The 20,542-nt window shown below is 45.9% G+C and overlaps 1 protein-coding gene across 2 annotated transcripts in view; it reads left to right on the forward strand.

Moving 5' to 3' along the window:
* grm7 (glutamate metabotropic receptor 7) overlaps nt 1-20,542 on the forward strand; it is a 139,564-nt gene that overhangs the window by 34,561 nt on the left and 84,461 nt on the right. For both annotated transcript variants that reach the window (XM_084034325.1, XM_084034326.1), the window contains exon 2: nt 16,920-17,136. In XM_084034325.1, coding sequence (XP_083890451.1) covers nt 16,920-17,136 — 217 coding nt within the window. The remainder of the gene's footprint in view (nt 1-16,919; nt 17,137-20,542) is intronic.

Raw genomic sequence — 20,542 nt, forward strand, 5'->3', positions numbered from 1 at the left:
AGCACGTTTGTGTCCTTCAGTCCATCCCAGACTTTATTACGGCGCAGTGTTTATTTACCCACCATTTACCTGCGAGACGAATCACCTGTTTACCTCCATGAATCCAGATAAATCACGGGCGATCAGCGTCTGCAGCTCCGTACCACTCTGAAACTAAATGGGATAAGTGATACTAACCACTAACGCCGGCTGATCGATGGCTCCGCCTACTCAGCGCTGTGTTTATAAATAGATCGGTGTGAGTGGAGGAGTTCTCCTCCCTCCGCCGGGACCTCCCTCATTTAACGGAGAGGAATGTTACAGCCACTTTTCCAGCCCATCCCAAAACCTGATGCTGCCAAGCCGAGCCAGGCAGCCAGCTGGGGGGGGATCTGGATCCATGTGGATTCTGGCATTAAGCAAACAACGTTAGCTTCATGATTCAAGGTCAACTTTACAGCTAAGTGTTAAAGTCATCTAGCTAACTAGCATTGGTAGCATGGTAGCGAACTGTCAATCAGTAGGTAAGCCCCGCCCCCTAAAGCATCCCCTGCTTTCTGGTCTGGTGGACTCTAAATGGACCATAATGTACTAAATGAACATCATGCTGGATTGAAGAAGACTTGAAACTAGAGATTGAGACCATAAGCTCATGTTTAAAATGTTTACTGAGATAATACATCAAGAGAGAAGTAGGACCATTTTCTCATAGACTTCTATACAACCAGAGAGGAGTCGCCCCCTGGTGGCCAGCAGAGAGAAGTAGGACCATTTTCTCATAGACTTCTATACAACCAGAGAGGAGTCGCCCCCTGGTGGCCAGCAGAGAGAAGTAGGACAATTTTCTCATAGACTTCTATACAACCAGAGAGGAGTCGCCCCCTGGTGGCCAGCAGAGAGAAGTAGGACCATTTTCTCATAGACTTCTATACAACCAGAGAGTAGTCGCCCCCTTGTGGCCAGCAGGGAGAAGTAGGACCATTATCTCATAGACTTCTATACAACCAGAGAGTAGTCGCCCCCTGGTGGCCAGCAGGGAGAAGTAGGACCATTTTCTCATAGACTTCTAAACAACCAGAGAGGAGTCGCCCCCTGGTGGCCAGCAGGGAGAATGACAGTTTAAGGCCCTTCAGAACCGGAGGTGGAGTCTGGTTCTAGCTGATAGCGAAGCAGGAATTGTTGCTGTGACTCGACTGCAGCCGACGGCTTCCAGAGGAGAGAAATGAGTCTTTGTGGTCGACTCGTCATTTATCTCCCAGACTTTTTATGTGTGCTAATGTAATAACTTGTCATCACATACTCTCTCGTATTACAGGGAGAAATTCATAATTCATGTTCAAGTTTTAGTTGGAGGATGACTTGGCAAAGTTTTGGAATGAGTTCTGGATCACGGGGAGCCGTCGGGTCGCCATGTGATCTGGTTCACGACTCTGAAAACCAAATATAATATTCACTCTGTGTTATTCTCCCTGCGATTCATGATTGATCTGCAAACAGAAGTGATATAACTCACAGCCATCAGCCTGTGTTGTTACCAGGGCAACATGATCAATACGTTTTTAGCTTTAGAGATCACATCTCATTGTATTACATTTATCCTTCATCCAAAGCAGAGATAAATTGTTTCGCCTATAAAAAGTCAGAAAGCAACAAAGAAATAAGCTCATTAGGTTGAAACTCAGGAACGTTATATGGATTTGCACATAAGACCAATTAAAACAGGAGATCCTCATCGTGAAGCAGCAAGAACCATCGATGTATCAGAAGTGGTTGATTAATGGTTGCTGATCAAGGTTTTTTCTGGTTCTTGTTATTTCTCAGAAAAGAGGATATTCAGATTCCCAAATAAATGTTGAATAACGTGGGAATATCACCATGGAGATGCAGAGGTTTTCTGACTTCTGATTGATTCGTCGACTAGTTGCAACAGAGTTTCATTGTGGAGACGCGATCGTTTTCCTCAACTGGACGTTGGTTTTGTTGTAATCTTTTAAAGTTTTTGGTGAGAAACTTGAGACTGATCGTCAGGTATTAATAATCAATGATAGCATTCAAAGAGCAATAAGGAGTGTATGAAGGAGACGTGGACTTTCCATTGTTCCAGTTGGGTTTTCTTACCTCGGTATCGAATGTGCTCATGAGAATCGAGACTTCGCTGGTTTTGTTATCGAATGCTGAACTTCTGTTTTCTTGACTTATTCAGTAATTATATTTGGGATTTTCTGTGAAATATTAAACTTGAAGAAACCTCAAATGTTTTCGGTGGCGTTAGTTTGAACGACTTTATTAATCCGTTGGTTCCTGATGGTCGGCTGAGGGCCCTGACGGTTGATGGGGGAAGATATATGATTATGATGATATATATGATATATGTGTTCATATGTGTTAACTGTTTTCTCAACATTGTATTCAGTGATAAAAGCCTGGAGGCTGAAAGCTGAATGTATGAATTGGGAACACAATATGTTCCCAAATCCAGAAACCGATGAGCAGCAACGCGTCTAAAAATAGCCAGAAGCTTTTATTTCTAACCTCAAATAACACGACGAGTCGCTGCAAAAGAAACGCTGAGTCGCTGCTTCTTCACCTCCGGGATGAACAAACGGGGTTTCTCTGATGTATTTCATCGTGGTTCGGTTCTTTCCTCGCCACAGGTTTGTTTGTAAGATGACCTGGACCTGGACCTGGACTTGGACCTGGACTTGGACCTGGCAGGGGACCTGGAATGGCAATTGTTTAAAAAAAAACAAAAAAAAACTAGTCAGGCAGGCTTTCCTTTGCCATGAGGAACCTGACTCCTAGTCCTGAACAAAGTGCCGTCCCTGCTCCCTCCGTGAACCGGCGGCGGCCCGGTAGTGTAATCTGTCACCACATAAGCATGCACAGCAGGCAGGGGGCCAGACTTCACAGCTAGCAAGCTAGCCGCGGCGCTGACAGGCCGCCATCACCGTAGCCAATCACAGAGGAGAGATTCATCGCCAGCGTGTGAAGCGACTATCTCTCTGAAACACGCCGGCGCTGAGCTGGACGACATTTCAAAAGCCCACAGAGGGCTGTGTGTGTGTGTGTGTGTGTGTGTGTCTGTGTGTCTGTGTGTGTGTGTGTGTGTGTGTCTGTGTGTCTGTGTGTGTGTGTGTGTGTGTGTGTGTGTGTGTGTGTGTGTGTGTGTGTGTGTCTGTGTGTCTGTGTGTGTGTGTGTCTGTGTGTCTGTGTGTCTGTGTGTGTGTGTGTGTGTGTGTGTGTGTGTGTCTGTGTGTCTGTGTGTGTGTGTGTGTGTGTGTGTGTGTGTGTGTCTGGAGCACATCCACTCCAGTGGAGTGTTTGGGCGCTCGGCGGCGGATGAATGGCGGATGAATGCGGGTGCGTTGGAGAGGAAACAAACGGCGATGAATGAGCTGCCATCTTGTTGATGATAGCGTGATGGCTTCTGGGCAGACTGACAGAGTGGCGGGGATGTGGTTTTGGCGGCGAGGAGGAGGAGAGATGAAGGATGGAGTCCCACAAACATCACACAGTCAAACCACTTATTACAGTGAGTCTGAATGTGCTCTACACCTGACCTCAGAGCAGCAGAATGGGGTTATTAGCTGATTCCATCAGCTGTTAAAGCAGTTCGTCCTCTCTAGTAGTTGCTCTTTTCAAACCAGCTGTTCATAGATGATTGGATGACTGGATCAAAGTGAAACCACCTTTACAGTCATTGCTCTGTGGAAACCCAACAGGCCTTGAAACCCAGATAATATCCCGGAAACAGACTTCTTCTCAACCATCCGAAGTCTCTGACGGCATATCAGGGCCACGGTGGGGGGGAAACAGGCGGAGCCGAGAGAGGGGGCAATATTCAGAGAATAATATTTGGTTTATTACGATTCTAACAACCCGCATCTATGCTAGCTAACGTCCCATGAATGTACGTTTATATGTTTGTAATGAATCATCCCAACACCTCGTTAAGGTCCTGATGATGTTGATGCTTATTGTTGGTTATATTTATATGAGGCCATATTGTCACTTGTTGACATAGCAACGGCAAACATCTGGTGTTAGCGGAACCAAGCAACTTGTTTGTATTGGCTATATATATATATGGCTATATATATTTATAAAGTGGCAAAATTGCGACTTTTTCTCTGAATATTTCCCCCTTATCGGCTCCATTTTTTTTCACGTCATTGTAGAAAGTTGACGGAATGTATTTTTATAAATATTCAATTATGTTTCACAGTATTAGAGTCCAAACCTTTCATCGACTCGACGGGCCCCTGAACCCTTCAGCCTCTAATTTTAGTAATGTTACGCAGGTGAAAGTCGGCTGTCCTTGTCGTTTGTTTAATATGTCCTGGTCAAAGATAACTCCAAGGTTTCTTACAGTAGCATTTGAGGCGATGGCAATCCCATCAATAGTCGCTATATCTTTAGACAGCGAGCTTCGGAGGAGTTTAGGCCCAAATGCAATAACTTCGGTTTTATCGGAAACATCAGGAAATTGCAGGTCATCCAGGATTTTATGTCATCCACACAAGCCTGGAGTTTAACTAGCTGATTGGTTTCTTCAGGCTTGATCGATAGATATAACCGAGTATCATCAGCATAACAATGGAAGTTTATAGAGTGTCCTCTAATAATGTTGCCTAAAGGAAGCATATATAAGTTGAAAAGAATTGGTCCGAGCACAGAACCTTGAGGAACACCGTATTAAACTTCAGTGTGCCTGGAGGATTTTTCATTGACATGCACAAACTGAGATCGATTGGATAAATAGGACTTAAACCAGCTTAATGCGTTTCCTTTGATGCCAATTCATTTTTCCAGTCTAGAATCTCATGGTTAATGGTGTTGAACGCAGCACTAAGATCTAGCAGGACAAGTACAGAAACCAGTCCTTTGTCAGAAGCAATAAGAAGGTCATTTTCACCAGAGCTGTCTCTGTACTATGATGTACTCTAAATCCTAACTGGAAGTCCTCAAGTAGACTGTTATTGTTGAGAAAGTCACACAGCTGATTGGTGACTACTTTCTCAAGGATCTTAGAGAGAAAAAGAAGATTTGATATCGGTCTGAAGTTTGCTTGGGGCCTCAAACTGGTCTTGAGAGGAACTTGGAAGTTAAACTTAGAGCCTACATTGCTGTAATTTGTGCAAATTGATTTTCGCAACATGACGAGCAGATACAGAATAAAACAGAAGCAGAGTCCATCCAAAGTCCATCATTGACAGAGAACCAGCACCTCAGACTTTGAATGACTAATGTGGGAAACTTTATTAAAACGTTCACTGTTCAAATCCAGAGACAAGCCACCGGATTAGCTAGATTTAGAAGTTTGAATGTGATTTTCCCCTTCACCTCTCCTCTTCATCGTCCCTCCTCTCATGACATCCTTGTGGTCTTCCTCTTCACCTCTCTAATCTCCCCTTTCTCTCCCTCACCTGTGCCCCGGCTCTCCTCCTCCCTCCATGGAACAGAGAGGTGAGGATGGAGGGCGTGTAGGACAAATGAATTAACAACATCAGATTAAACAGGATTACACCTCTCAGCCACTCCGTGCTCCTCATGAATTATGTACGACCGGAGTCCTGACCAGGGTGTGTGTGTGTGTGTGTGTGTGTGTGTGTGTGTGTGTGTGTGTCCCCTGAGCTGCAGGTCGCTGTATTTAAGTGTGATTAGGTCTCTATGAGAGGCCATCCATGCCGCTTCTCCTCCACATGTCATCAATCACATAGACATGGAAAGAAAATGTAATGATCATCATGCCAAAAATAATCAGGATTCACAATGTTATCAAACTGCTCTTAAACATGCTGGAATCACTTTCAAATATTTTCCATTATCATAATTCATAAATTCTCCTTGCATAAATGAAGGTTTGAATAAATACATTTGAGCTTTTTCCAGTTACTTGTGATGATATTCATGATTATCCTGATAATGAAAATTCACCGCGATCAACTATATATATATATATATATAGTATATATAGTATATATTAGGGCTGTCAAAAGATTGATTTTTTTAATCGCGATTAATCGCATTTTGTCCATAGTTAACTCGCGATTAATCGCAAATTAATCGCATTTTTTTTAGCACATTTTTTTTTCTTCTCAATGTACTTTAATGAATTTTTTTCATATTCTTAATACTTTTAACAACATAAGGGCAAATATACTTGATTTATGAAAATGTTTATTTAACACTTCAAATATCCCCTTACCAAAACATGGGATCAAAACAGGGTTATAAGAATATATCACAAACAATTAAAGTGAACATGTCACAGGAGATAGTGTACAGTTAGGATATAAGTGCATTGGCTTGCAAGTGATATCTCAGACTGGACGTACTTCTATGGTAGCTCATTTCATACCCACAGTACGCGCAGATGACTTTGGTATTATCGACTGAACCATCCGGCAGTCTTTTGAAGGTGAATTTGCCGTTCACAAATCGATTTTAAACGCGTGTGGACGCGCCGCTTCCCAGTATTGCACGCTTGGCGGGCTGCCACTAGAGGATGATTGACAGGCGCTCTCCTTCAAACAACATATTTTTGCGAGCGTTCGCGAGCGTTCCCGAGGCGGCGAGTCGAGCCCGGCGCCTCTGATTAGCATAAAGTAGATTCGACTTATACTTTAGGCAAATGAGGAGCGGCCAACTCGCGCGCCGTCTCTCGACATTCGCCGCAACGCTACCAGAATACAATGAATGGGACGCGGGGAAACACCGCTGCCTGTGGACGCGCACCTTCCCTCTGGATCAAGACTACAGGTTTAATACCGAGCGTTAATCGCGCGTTAAAATATTAACGCCGTTAAGAGGATGTTGCGTTAACGCGTTAACTTTGACAGCCCTAATATATATATATATTTCCTTCCATCAATATGAGTGACATTGGGTCAAGGTGCCTCCACACCTCGGTGTTTGGTGCCCCGTGTGAGGCTCGTCAGGTCTGTTTGGTTCAGAGGCCACGAGGTCCAACTCTGGACCAGATGTGATCCACTGGGTAATTAACAGAACACACAGATCTGTCAGGGATCAAAAACTAGTTTGATACTTCAAGCCAGTCTCATGGTACTTGAAATAGTCATGAAATGCAATCTGTTGGTTTTGTGTTCAGGGACACTGGGACCCGTTTCCACAAATCCCAAGTCTGTCGTCCGATGGAACGACCATCTCTCAACAGAGGAGCTGGTTTAACAGCCAGATACAAATCAGACGTCAGATCAGTCCCCAGACAAACCACAACCCTCCACCCTCAGACTTGTGAGACCTTAAGGTGGCCCTCCATCGTTCCAGCTGTTGTGGATCCAGATCCAGATCCATGCTCCGACAGCTGAACACTTCAGGCCACAAACCAATACCAGGTGTCACAAATCATCCAGACAAACCCACTCCTTTAATAGACACCAGCGTCCAACAGAAGGTCAATAACTGCACCGATGTCAGCTGGAAATGTCGATATGCGTGTTCGCTGCGTCGCCGTAGCAACAACGTTTCCTCTCTCTGGATGACTTCGTCTGCTTTCTTATTCCGATCAGGTGCAGAGAAGCTTCTGAGCTGCTACATCGATTTCAGATCCCTCCGTCGCATTGTCATCCCCGCTGTTCCTCCTCCTCCCCCGCTGTTCCTCCTCCTCCCCCACTGTTCCTCCTCCTCCCCCGCTGTTCCTCCTCCTCCCCTTCTGTTCCTCCTCCTCCCCCGCTGTTCCTCCTCCTCCCCTTCTGTTCCTCCTCCTCCTCCCCCGCTGTTACCCCTCCTCCCACCACTGTTCCTCCTCCTCCCCGCTGTTACTCCTCCTCCCCCGCTGTTACCCCTCCTCCCCTTCTGTTCCTCCTCCTCCCCCGCTGTTACCCCTCCTCCCACCACTGTTCCTCCTCCTCCCCGCTGTTACTCCTCCTCCCCCGCTGTTACCCCTCCTCCCACCGCTGTTCCTCCTCCTCCCCCCGCTGTTCCTCCTCCTCCCCTGCTGTTCCTCCTCCTTCCCTTCTGTTCCTCCTCCTCCTCCCCCGCTGTTACCCCTCCTCCCACCACTGTTCCTCCTCCTCCCCGCTGTTACTCCTCCTCCCCCGCTGTTACCCCTCCTCCCACCGCTGTTCCTCCTCCTCCCCGTTGTTACTCCTCCTCCCACCGCTGTTACTCCTCCTCCCCCCGCTGTTACTCCTCCTCCCACCGCTGTTACTCCTCCTCCCCTTCTGTTCCTCCTCCTCCCCCCGCTGTTCCTCCTCCTCCCCCGCTGTTACCCCTCCTCCCCCCGCTGTTCCTCCTCCTCCCCGCTGTTACTCCTCCTCCCACCGCTGTTACTCCTCCTCCCCCACTGTTCCTCCTCCTCCCCCGCTGTTCCTCCTCCTCCCACTGCTGTTACTCGTCCTCCCCCGCTGTTACTCCTCCTCCCACCGCTGTTACTCCTCCTCCCCCGCTGTTACTCCTCCTCCCCCGCTGTTCCTCCTCCTCCCACCGCTGTCACTCCTCCTCCCCCCGCTGTTCCTCCTCCTGCCCCGCTGTTCCTCCTCCTCCCCGCTGTTCCTCTTCTGTTCCTCCTCCTCCCCCCCTCTGTTCCTCCTCCTCCCCCCTACTCCACCCTCTCTTCCTGATCCTCCTCCTTTTTGTTCCTCCTCCTCCCTCCTACTCCCTACTCCATCTTTCTTTCTTCCTGCCGTCACTTGCTCCGTCTCCTGTTGCTTCTCCCCCCGATGTTCCTCCTCCTCCTCCTCCTCTCCCTCCCCTGCCGTTCTATTGCCATCTGTCTTGGATCAATGCAGCTTTCGTCACCGTCACCTTCCCACTCAGGTCACGCTGGCTCTTCTCAGACTGCCCCTCCCCCCTCCTCTTTCAGCCTCCTTGTCTCGGATCAATGCGGACTTTAGCCATTGTCACATTGTAGTGCAGGTTGTGTTTTATTGAAGCTGTCAAGGTGGCGACCTTTCCATGTCGGGGGAGAGTGAGGGGAGAGTGAGGAGGAGAGGAAGAGTGAGGGGGAGAGAGGGGGAGAGAGGGGGAGAGCTGGGAGGGAGGATGGAGGGAGGATGGAGGCTTAGGAGTCTAATCTATCACCGGGCCGAAGGTTTGGTTCGCTGCTGAACTTTGGGCTTCAAACACACGACTTTAATTCCTCATGTCTCTCACCTGTTTGTGTCCACTTGTTGGTTGATTCTCCTCGTCTTCTTCTTCAACATGACAACGTGGACGTCAGTTGTGAAACAATTACTTTTGGGAAACCAGACAACGACAAAGTGTTTTAGCCCAGCCTGAGCCTTTCACTTCCTCTGATTGTATCAACGCTTCAGAAACCATAAAAGTGTGTTAATCAGTGGTGATTATGTGGCCGAACAGCGTTTTTAGTTTCATACAGGAGTTTATTTGAAATTAGTCTTCAGTCTCCAGCTGAGGGTTTCGTGTCAGACTTGACTGAAATCATCTTGACCTTCAGTAGAATTGTTATTTCATATTAGTTTGCAGGAAGTACCTGTGGCTGCAGTACTTTGTTCTTTGTAAATATCTTGTGCACTGAACTCCAAGGCACATTCCTTGTAAGTGAAAATGTGATTGGCAAAAAACTCCTTTCTGATTCTGATCATCAACGTCCGATTCATGAACCGATCAAGCTTTACATAAGCTTTATGATGATCCAATCACATCATTAAAAAGAAGGCCAAGTCTGACAGCCAATGACCAGCCGGGGTTTAGGATGTGCACGTGGATGTTTAGGATGTGCATGTGGATGTTTAGGATGTGCATGTGGAGGTTTAGGATGTGCACGTGCAGGTTTAGGATGTGCACGTGAATGTTTAGGATGTGCATGTGCAGGTTTTTTATCATGTGCACGTGGATGTTTAGGATGTGCACGTGGATGTTTAGGATGTGCACGTGCAGGTTTAGGATGTGCACGTGCAGGTTAAGGATGTGCACGTGGATGTTTAGGATGTGCACGTGGATGTTTAGGATGTGCATGTGGATGTTTAGGATGTGCACGTGCAGGTTTAGGATGTGCACGTGCAGGTTAAGGATGTGCACGTGGAGGTTTACGATGTGCACGTGGAGGTTTAGGATGTGCACGTGCAGGTTTAGGATGTGCACGTGGAGGTTTAGGATGTGCACGTGGATGTTTAGGATGTGCACGTGCAGGTTTAGGATGTGCACGTGGAGGTTTAGGATGTGCACGTGAATGTTTAGGATGTGCACGTGGATGTTTAGGATGTGCATGTGGATGTTTAGGATGTGCACGTGCAGGTTTAGGATGTGCACGTGCAGGTTAAGGATGTGCACGTGGAGGTTTACGATGTGCACGTGGAGGTTTAGGATGTGCACGTGCAGGTTTAGGATGTGCACGTGGAGGTTTAGGATGTGCACGTGGAGGTTTAGGATGTGCACGTGGATGTTTAGGATGTGCACGTGCAGGTTTAGGATGTGCACGTGGAGGTTTAGGATGTGCACGTGGATGTTAAGGATGTGCACGTGGAGGTTTAGGATGTGCACGTGGAGGTTTAGGATGTGCACGTGGATGTTTAGGATGTGCACGTGCAGGTTAAGGATGTGCACGTGGATGTTTAGGATGTGCACGTGGATGTTTAGGATGTGCACGTGCAGGTTAAGGATGTGCACGTGGAGGTTTAGGATGTGCACGTGGAGGTTTAGGATGTGCACGTGGAGGTTTACGATGTGCACGTGGAGGTTTAGGATGTGCACGTGCAGGTTTAGGATGTGCACGTGGAGGTTTAGGATGTGCACGTGGAGGTTTAGGATGTGCACGTGGATGTTTAGGATGTGCACGTGCAGGTTTAGGATGTGCACGTGGAGGTTTAGGATGTGCACGTGGATGTTAAGGATGTGCACGTGGAGGTTTAGGATGTGCACGTGGAGGTTTAGGATGTGCACGTGGATGTTTAGGATGTGCACGTGCAGGTTAAGGATGTGCACGTGGAGGTTTAGGATGTGCACGTGCAGGTTTAGGATGTGCACGTGGATGTTTAGGATGTGCACGTGCAGGTTAAGGATGTGCACGTGAAGCCTTTGTAGCTAATTGTCCAGACTAATTAAAAGCCGTTGTCATGCCCCTCTGATTTTTGGTGAAGTGCAATTCATCAAAGCGTTTTCGTGCTGAGTTGAGGTTCTGGCGAACTTTGCTTTTCTGCATGTTTCTCCTCCTTTCTCGTCTGAACAAACACAGTTTCTGTCCTCGTGTATTTAAGACGGTGAGGTCATATGAAGGTTGGCGGTAGTGGAGGCTCGGTCGTGACCACTGCTACGTAGAAAACGTGATGTTCCTCAAAGTGACTGAGTGTGATATCTGATCCAGTCTTGGGAAGGTGGGGGATCTCCACTCAGTCTGCTGGTTTCTTCAACACACAAAGCATGAAAACGATAGAGAGTTATCTTTGATTCTTTTTCATGGTGGAAACACAGTTTAAACACATCCACGTCACTCTGCAACGTCCACCGACACGAAACGGCAAATTTTATTTTTGTAACTATGACACAATTCTCTGTTTGGAATGTGATGGTTATGTAAGAAGTTGTGTTCTTGACTGACATTGTTACTGCAGCTGTTGTGAGGGGTTTAAACATACATGTGCATGACACAAAGCATCACAAATAATTTGTTTTAAGGCGGAACACTTGGAGAGCTCCTCTCGTTCCCTCACTGATCATCCCTGATGACCTCGAGGCTTTAGTTGAGAAAAGTGAGTTTTGGCTGACGGTTGTGCTTCCTAAGACGTGGAGGGGATCCCCCCCTCTGTGGTCTCACCATGTGGGCTTCCACAGTGACCAGCACGTCCCTGATGGGACCCCCAGCTGGGACATCAGTGTGCTGTGCAAGCTCACTGGGGATTTTCCAAACCTTCACTCCTGCAGGAGACAATGGAGGTTTCAGCCTTCGACGGTGTTTCCATCTATGAGATTAGAGGGAGGGAAAGGAGAGTGAGAGGACTGTCCTCAGAGAAAGACGCTGGAGCTTGATAATGTTTCATGTCAGTAGAAATATTAATACTCAACGTCAACGTTTTATTTTTATTTTAGACGGAACAGTGACTGAATGAATCTATTCACTGCTCTTTGCAGACGATGTGATTCTGTTGGATCCATCAGATCGAGACTTTCAGCAGCTCTGGGACGGTTTGGAGCCGAGGATGAAGCGGCTGGGATGAAGGTCCTCCGCCGGAAACAGTGGGTTGTGCCCGCCATGTTGGTCGTGAGTCCCTGGCCGAAGTGTATCCTGGGGTCTTGTTCAGGAGTGTAGCAGTGGATGGACAGACCACTTGGGGTGGCTTTGGTGCAGGCATCGTAACAGACTGTTGTGATGAAGCCAGAAGGCAAAGCTATCCATTTACAAGTCTGTCCACCTTCCAACCCTCAGCTATGATCAGAGTTTCTTTGGGGTTGACCGAAAGGATGAGTTCGCAGTTATGACCGACCGAAATGAGTTTCCTTCATGGGGTCGTTGGGCTCAGAGATCCAGAGGGATGTGGAGTAGAGGAGAAAACTGATAAGAGAGTCTAGGGTAGACCCAGAACAGGGACTATATATCTAGTCTGGCCGGGCATCCCCTCGGGGTCCCCCAGGACAAGCTGAGAAATGTGGCTGGCTAGAAAGACGGCTGGAATACACAGTTTAGCCTGCTGCCCCACTTCCTGGCCCAGGATGAACTAAAGGTGATGGATGGATGGAATTCATTGGTAAAACAATATTTACATAATCATTAATAAAACAACTCTTCGTTACAGCCCTGAGTAAACTTAATAAACAGACACTTCCAAATAATACCCAGAAACAGTAGTGAGTGTTGGTCTGAGGTCACTTTGTATCAATGAATGTCAACCGGGTGAAACCAGCAGAGACCAGTAGAATTCCTTTCGGACCATGGAGCATCGCTTCATCTGGGGTTTGAGATCCCGTTGGAGGTATCACTGACTACGTGCACGCACCTTTCCCGGCTTGTGTTTTCTTCCTCATCCTGTCAGCCTGGTCGTTTGTCTGAATGCTGGCCTGCAACATGAGCTTATTTAGAGATTTCCACCATACGCAGGTGGCATGTGTCCCTGAAGTCACAGAGTGGGAGGCTGATGGAGAAAATGTGGGTTCTTCCTCCTTGTTAAGGATTCAGTCCATCAATTTGTCTCTTTTTCTACTGTCTGTCTTCCCGTGTTTTCCTCTCCGTCAGCGTCGGAGACACAACAGTGGCCGTCGCTGTAATCAGGCTGTACATCACCAGCACAATAATACACAGCCCAGCCCGGCAGAGTCTTTTCAATGATCTCTTTGTGGATTTAGGACGTTTATTGAGATTCATGCCAGCCGGAATCAATATCTGTTTCACGTTTGTGCAATTTTTGGGGCAAACTTCGGCAGTCTGATTAAGGGGCGCGACATTAACTAATATGTTAAGAAAATATGAGTTTTCAGAAAATTTATTTTTATATATGCAAATGGTGCATTATCTAATCAAGTCGTTTTGTGCACATTGTCATGCAGTTCCAGAGCAGAAATCTTAACTTTGGATAAAGACAGGTTCAAAATTCTTGTTTAATTTTGTTGACAAATTATCCAGAGTCCTTCCAGTAACGGGATGAAAGAGCACGTTTCAGTCCTGGATGTCTCTGTGTATTTCTGTGAGGGAGGAGAGTAGTGCAGAGTAGTGCTGCAGGTTGGAGGTGTTTCTGATTCCCTGGGGTTTTCCTGTGTTTTCATGCTGTACACCTCCACCCCACATCCAGCAGAACCCTGCCCCACACTGTGTGTGTCACATCTGCATATTCATGTGCTTGCATGCTTTTCTCTGTGCTCTGCATGCCTTTTGCAACAGTACATCCACTCAACTTGTTTGTGTGCTTTTCATGTTTTGAGTGCTTCTGTTTCTGTGACCGTGTGGCCTGATGCAGCATCTATTACTGCAGATGGAAGGTCAGGTGACCGTTTGGGACAGAAGCAATAAAAGCCCAAACACATTTCATCTGTAGGCTTCTAGGACGTAGGCCAGAACCTCCAGTTCTGAATAGTGAAACCAAGGCTGGAGTGCGTTAAACTTGCATTCACCCTACTGGTCAGCAGGGGGCGACTCCTCTGTTTGCAAAAAGAAGAAATTACCCTACTTCTCACGTTATTTATTATCTCATCTTGGACAACATTATTGCTCTAAGTTCACTTCCTGTCAGTTTCTGCAGTAACGGACATCGCAACAAGAAATACAAAGTTGTCAAGTTCTATGGACACTTCATGGTGGACGGTATGAGATTGGGAGCATTTTGATTGGCTGGTTTGCAGGTCATCCAGGTTTTTATATCGATACATGCTTGGAGTTTACTAGCTGATTGGTTTCTTCAGACTTGATCGATGTTTATGTTTATCCCAAATCAGGTCCACGTGAGTTCGCCTCTCTGTTTGTACCTGCTAGGATCACACTGATGACCAGTTAAAGTCAACGAGGTTGGCACAGAAAAATGCATAGAAACGGAATAAAACCGGACCAAAGAAAGAAAAAATCAGCTTCTCGTGTGAATTTGTGCTGCACATCTTTCCAAAATCCAACTTCCCACCAGATCTTTGAGTTATACATTTTCCTTTTTTAATAGAAAAAACAAACAGGAATGTGTAATACATTGACGATGGAGAGGAACTGTGTTTAACATTCCAGCAACTTTTAACCTCCATGATGTGAGTGTGAGAGCGTCTCCACTCCCAACAGATCAAAGGCTAATTGGAAGAACTATCGAGTGAGCAGATTTGCAACTTTTAAGAGTTTCCCAGAGAATTTCCTGAGGGATGGAATTTAATTTTGACAGGCCATTAGTGAAGACCTTGATGGACAGAGATCAAATAATCCCTGACCTCTCACACGTTTTGTGCAATTCCCGTGAACACATTTAGTCTCTGCTGTGTCGAGCTCATCTTCAAGCAAACGGGAGGCAAATCCGCGCTCATCTGCTCCATGAATTATCAGCTTCTTTCATACATTAGCAACGGCTGTGAGGAAAGTTAGTTTTTACCTGAGCCAAAACTCAATTTCCAGTTAAATCATTTAAGCTGCTGCTCAATATTTTAAAGACACACCTGTTTATCAGCCAGCTTTAAAAAAAAAAAGTAAGAAGTTTCTCCCTTGAATTTACTTTCTTTTTCATTTCTTCATGTTTCAGATGTCATTTTGAAATATTTCCGTTTAGCTTGATAAAGCCTTTACTCTGCTGGGATTAATTAATTAGTCTCCATACCTTTTTCTTATTCCAGCTTCTTATCTGGACTTGTCAGTCAAAGTCACAGTGCTGCTCAAATAGCATAAAAGTACAAATAAATACATTTCTCACCTCTCTGGTGCCTGATAAAAATGTTCGCTTTCCTCTGGTATTTCTTTTGTTGAATCTTTTCTCGTCCAGGGAAGATTTAGTGAGCAGCATCACGTTCTAGTCTACCGCATACATGCTGCCTCACATGGCGTCGGCAGACTGCAACTCACAAGAGGATGTTGCTCACTCACACTGGAGAAAGTTGATACGTTTGCAACAGGATGTTGATTATTTTAAGTTTGTTTTCTGTTGCCTGAAATAAGGTTTGTGTTCAACACAACCGGAAGAGATTTTAATGTTTTGTTCTACGATATAAAACGCATCCATAACCCTCTGAAGCCTTTTACATGATCTTAAAATGCTGCTGATTGAGATGGCCAAATATCATTTAGCTTAATGGTGGTGACATGACGTGACTGTGGTGTCATTTGTTTATAGCCTCATGTTAGTGTTTTACTTAGGGTATTTAGCAGATGCTTTTGTCCAAAGCGACTAACAATAAGTACATTTTGTCCAAAGAAAGAAACCACAACATATCATTGCCGATAAAGTAAGAGCTAAAAAATAGAAACAAGTGTTAGGTCCTCATCTGAGTAAAGTAGGAGCTGTTCAGCAAACATACCTTAAGAACAACAGTGCTATGATCAGAGTGCTATAGGTAAGAACATAGAAGTGCATGGGGGGGTGTCGAGGTGAGTCGAGGTGAAGTCTGAACAGTCTTGTCTCTTTTTCGGAAGATGGCAGTGACTCTGCTGTCCTGACATTGGTCTGGAGTTTGTTCCATCACTGAGGTTCGGTTTTATTCAGGTTAAGCTTGAGGTGATGTGCAGTTGTCCAGACAGAGATGTCAGCCAGACAGTCCGAGATGCGAGTTGCAATGTGAGTGTCAGAGGACGGGGGAAAAGAGAGGAACAGCTGGGTGTCATCTGCGTAGCAATGGTAGGAGAATCCATGCAATGTAATAACAGAACCTAGTGATCTGGTGTATAGTGAGAACAGAAGCGGTCCTGATACTGAGCCTTGAGGGACACCAGTGTCCAGAGAACAGGGTTTGAACATAGAGCCATTCCATGTGTTTGTTTATTTCGGGCATGTCAATTAAATCGTAATCGGTTAACTTGAAGGGTTTGTTTGTTTGTTTATTTCTATTTGTGACCTGAAAGGTGCGATTTGTCAGGTATGATGTAAACCAGGTTAGAACAGAGTCAGTTATGCCAAGTTCAGCCAGGGTGGAGAGGAGGATTTGGTGGTTGACTGTGTCGAATGCAGCAGAGAGGTCGAGGAGAACGAGAACGGAGGAGTGGGATGAGGCTCTGCCGTCTCGCAGGGACTCGGTCACTGTGAGGAGGGCCTTCTCAGTGGAGTGAGCAGTCCTGAATCCTGATTGATTAGGGTCTAGGAGGTTGTTCTGTGAGAGATAGGATGACAGTTGGTTGTAGGCAGAATGTTCCAGGGTTTTAGAGAGGAATGAAAGAAGAGATACAGGTCTGTAGCTTTAGATGTCAGCAGGGTCTAGGGTGGGTTTTTTATCATGTTACTGTACAGAGTCAAGGGAACGACTTTGATGCTAACTTCCTGAAACTTACCCTCCAAATCTGTCATCATCATCATCATCATTCACGTTTCCCTCTCCATCCTAACTTCTCGTCCTCTTTCCTCCTGTCGTCCCTCCAGATCCCTCAGATCAGCTACGCCTCCACTGCCCCGGAACTGAGCGACGACCGGCGCTACGACTTCTTCTCGCGGGTCGTCCCCCCGGACAGCTTCCAGGCCCAGGCCATGGTGGACATCGTCAAAGCCATGGGCTGGAACTACGTGTCCACGGTGGCCTCGGAGGGCAGCTATGGCGAGAAGGGCGTGGACGCCTTTATGCATCTGTCCAGGGAAGCAGGTACATCTTACATTTCTACCAGAGCCGCGTTTTGTTGCAACCCATACTCTGCGTATATGTGTGCATACACTACTCACAAAAAGTTAGGGATATTCAGCTTTCAGGTGAAATTTCAGGATGAACCTAAAATGCTCTATAACCTTTACAGGTGAAATAATTTGACCTGCTCTAAACTTTTGAATGCACATGTCCAACTGTTCAATGTTTCAATACTTTTTGCATAACTTGCTGTTCTCTAACACGGAGCTGAACGGCAACACTCACAACAGCTGTTTGATCCTTGAATCGACCAATCAATGTGGTTCAATTAGAGTTGGTATTTAAACAGTCGTCTTCATCACGCTGTTCACATGTTGACATCATGAGACCAAGACGACACCTAACAAGTGATCAACATCGCCATGCAAGGCTTCAAACAGGATGTTGTCAGAGGGAAGTGGCCAATGAGCTTAGAGCGTCACAGAGTGTCATCAGCAGGTTGCTACGGTTACACAGAGAGACTGGAAGAGTCCCAGAAAGCAGAGACGTGGACGTCCTTTGGTCACATGACCAGTTATAGAGACATTGACATGTTTAGTGGTATATCCACCACTGCTGCTGGTATATATGATATATAGAGATAGATAGAGATAAGATATATATATGAACAAAGAAGAGAAAGTGTTGAGACACAGTAGCTTGACATGAATAAGTGGACGTACATGATGCTGTTGTTGTTCAGGCTGACATTCAGATGATCCGATGACTCGTCACATCGTCCTGACATTTCTCTGCTGGACTTTTTCGAGGATTATTAAAGGACACGGCACTGCCAGGCACCACGGAGGGCACCCAGAAATTGTTTTAATTCTGCTAACACCGAGCAGTCGGCCAATATTTCCACATGAATAAGTCTTTGATCATTGATCTGTAGTGGCTTCTGAACCGTGATTTGATAAAATGAATTGCACAGCAGCCGTTTGCGGCGTCACCCCGAGCAGCGTTCACACTCTTTATCCTTCAGCTGCTTCTGTTTGAACTCACTCTCTTCAGCTTTAACCTCCGACTGCGTTCTGGTCTTCATAAGTCCAAAATAATGTGCGTCCTTCCGATCCGCTCCCACTACGTTTAAAGAGAGGCTGATTAAAACACCAGATGGACGTTACCAGATAGACTCTCAGCGTTGATGCAAATAAGAACGGAGACGTTGACACACTTTTCAGGGTAATCGCAGAATTAATTCATTTTGATTATTTATTCGACCAGAAAAGTGGTTTGATTCAAGTGTTATTGTTTAATTGGCTTAAACATCTGTTTTATGTCTAATTGTAACGTTCTAGTTCCTGAATATCCCGACTTCACATTCACTTGTTTACATCACACCAAATACGATGTCATCAGAGTTAAATGAGCAACATTCAGAGGATTTATACGGCAGCGACCGACTGTAAAGATAAGTGGAGTAACTAAGTCTCCCTCTGTGTGTGTTGTTATCTGAGCTTCTCTCTGCTTTCTTTATCACAGTGGTCGTGAATTTTAGTGCCCGTTCCCTTCGCTAGCTAGCTGACAGATGCCACTCTGCACCGCTCCCTATGGTAGCACCAACCACGCTGTTAGCTTGTAGCTGTTAGCTCGTAGCTTTAAGCTCGTAGCTGTTAGCTTGTAGCTGTTAGCTTGTAGCTGTTAGCTTGTAGCTGTTAGCTCGTAGCTGTTAGCTAGCTAGTTTAATCTATTAGCACCGTTACAACCGTTGGCTACGGCAACAATACGGATCAGGAATGAATGAGTTCAGTTGACAGACACACATCTGCATGTAAACGCACACACACACACACACACACACAGTTACAAACTCTTACTTCTGTCAACTCCTTCAAACACGTCATAACTAAATCCATAAAGTATACCTGCAGCTGTCCCAGCCAAAGCTCTCTCTGATCCTGTCACCTCACTAACCTCACTAACACCGTCTGTTACTGTTGCTGTTTTGTTACTGTCTCATCTATGGTTGTCTAGTGTCACTGTTTTTACTTTTAGTGTCTCTGTCCTTACATAATTTGTTGTATGTCACTGTACGTCAAACTAACTGTCATTCTGTGGTATGTCATTGTATTATGTTGGCTTATTGTCTTTATTCTTTCTTCTTTTGTGTCACTGTTGTTGTATGTGTTTTATTGTCTAATTTTTTAATGTTACTCCCATTCTCCCTTCCCCTTAGGAGGTCTTTCACCTCCTACCAGGCCATTGCCTTAATAAGAATGTATTCTTAGCAATTCTTGCCTGGTAAAATAAAGGTTTACTACTACACACACACACACACCACGCACCACGCGCGCGCACACACACACACACACAGATTACCATTAATATAATTAGCGTTGGTTTCCAGCAGGGCGTTGAAGATAGGAGCCTGCACACACACACACACACACACACACACAGGGTGATTGGTCAGGTGCAGACTGATTAGCGAGGGAAGAGTTTTTCTCTTATCTAAAGTTCTCAGGTGTCTGACTGATAAACGAGCTGAAAGTAAAAGCAAACAGGAGTCTTGTCTTCAGGTTGACAGGTTTGCATCTCACAGCACTGCGCTACGCTTGGTTAGCGGTTCTTGTTCCCGTTAGAACGGCACAAAACACGTGAAGTAGAATCAAATATAATCAACTGACTGTTTATATAGTTCTACTCGCAGTCCTTTAATTTAATGTGCCGTGTGATTGGCCCAGCAGCTGCACCACTTAACAGACTACGCCTTGATCTCAACACAGGGACGACGAAGCCAGCAGCTAGCAGCTAACAATGCTAGCAGGGCAAACTGCTGTTTGTTTTCTGTCTCTAAATACTACAATACCCAAGAGCCTCAGCTGCCATTGCCATGGAAAGAGCAACTTTTAGGGGGCTGTTGCATCCTCCCGTGGTGCTTCCATCCGGATGCTCCCGCGACCCCCGACCCCCTGGAGCTCCTGGATGTCGTGACTCGTTATATAGTCAATAACTGCAGATATTTATTGTCAGGCTAGTTCCAGTCTACATCCGGCTTCGGTGTTTCAAAATAAAGGTCCTGCTTGCAGCAGCAGCAGCATTAAACACTGGAGAGCCATTTTTACTTTTTCAATCAATGAGCAAAAAAAGAAGAAGAAAAAAAGCAGCAGACTCGGCAAGACTTGACCAATCAGATCTGACTGTAAGTTTTTAGGGATGCCCCCATTGTCTTCTAGGTTTACGTAAGTTCTCCATCTTCGCTCCCACCGCTTTAATGAGAAGAATTTCATCTCCGTACGTCCTCCTCAGTCAGCCAGATGTTGGATCGTCTTCAGATCGGACTGTTTAACCGATCTCGACAGTCAGATTTTGACTTCAGGTGCAAAGCGTTTCCCAAAACCAACGAGTTTGTGTGCAGGAATAACAGCGTTGGGGGTCTCGGGGG

This window comes from Eutrigla gurnardus, assembly GCF_963514095.1.
Source record: "Eutrigla gurnardus genome assembly, chromosome: 2".
NCBI lineage: Eukaryota > Metazoa > Chordata > Actinopteri > Perciformes > Triglidae > Eutrigla > Eutrigla gurnardus.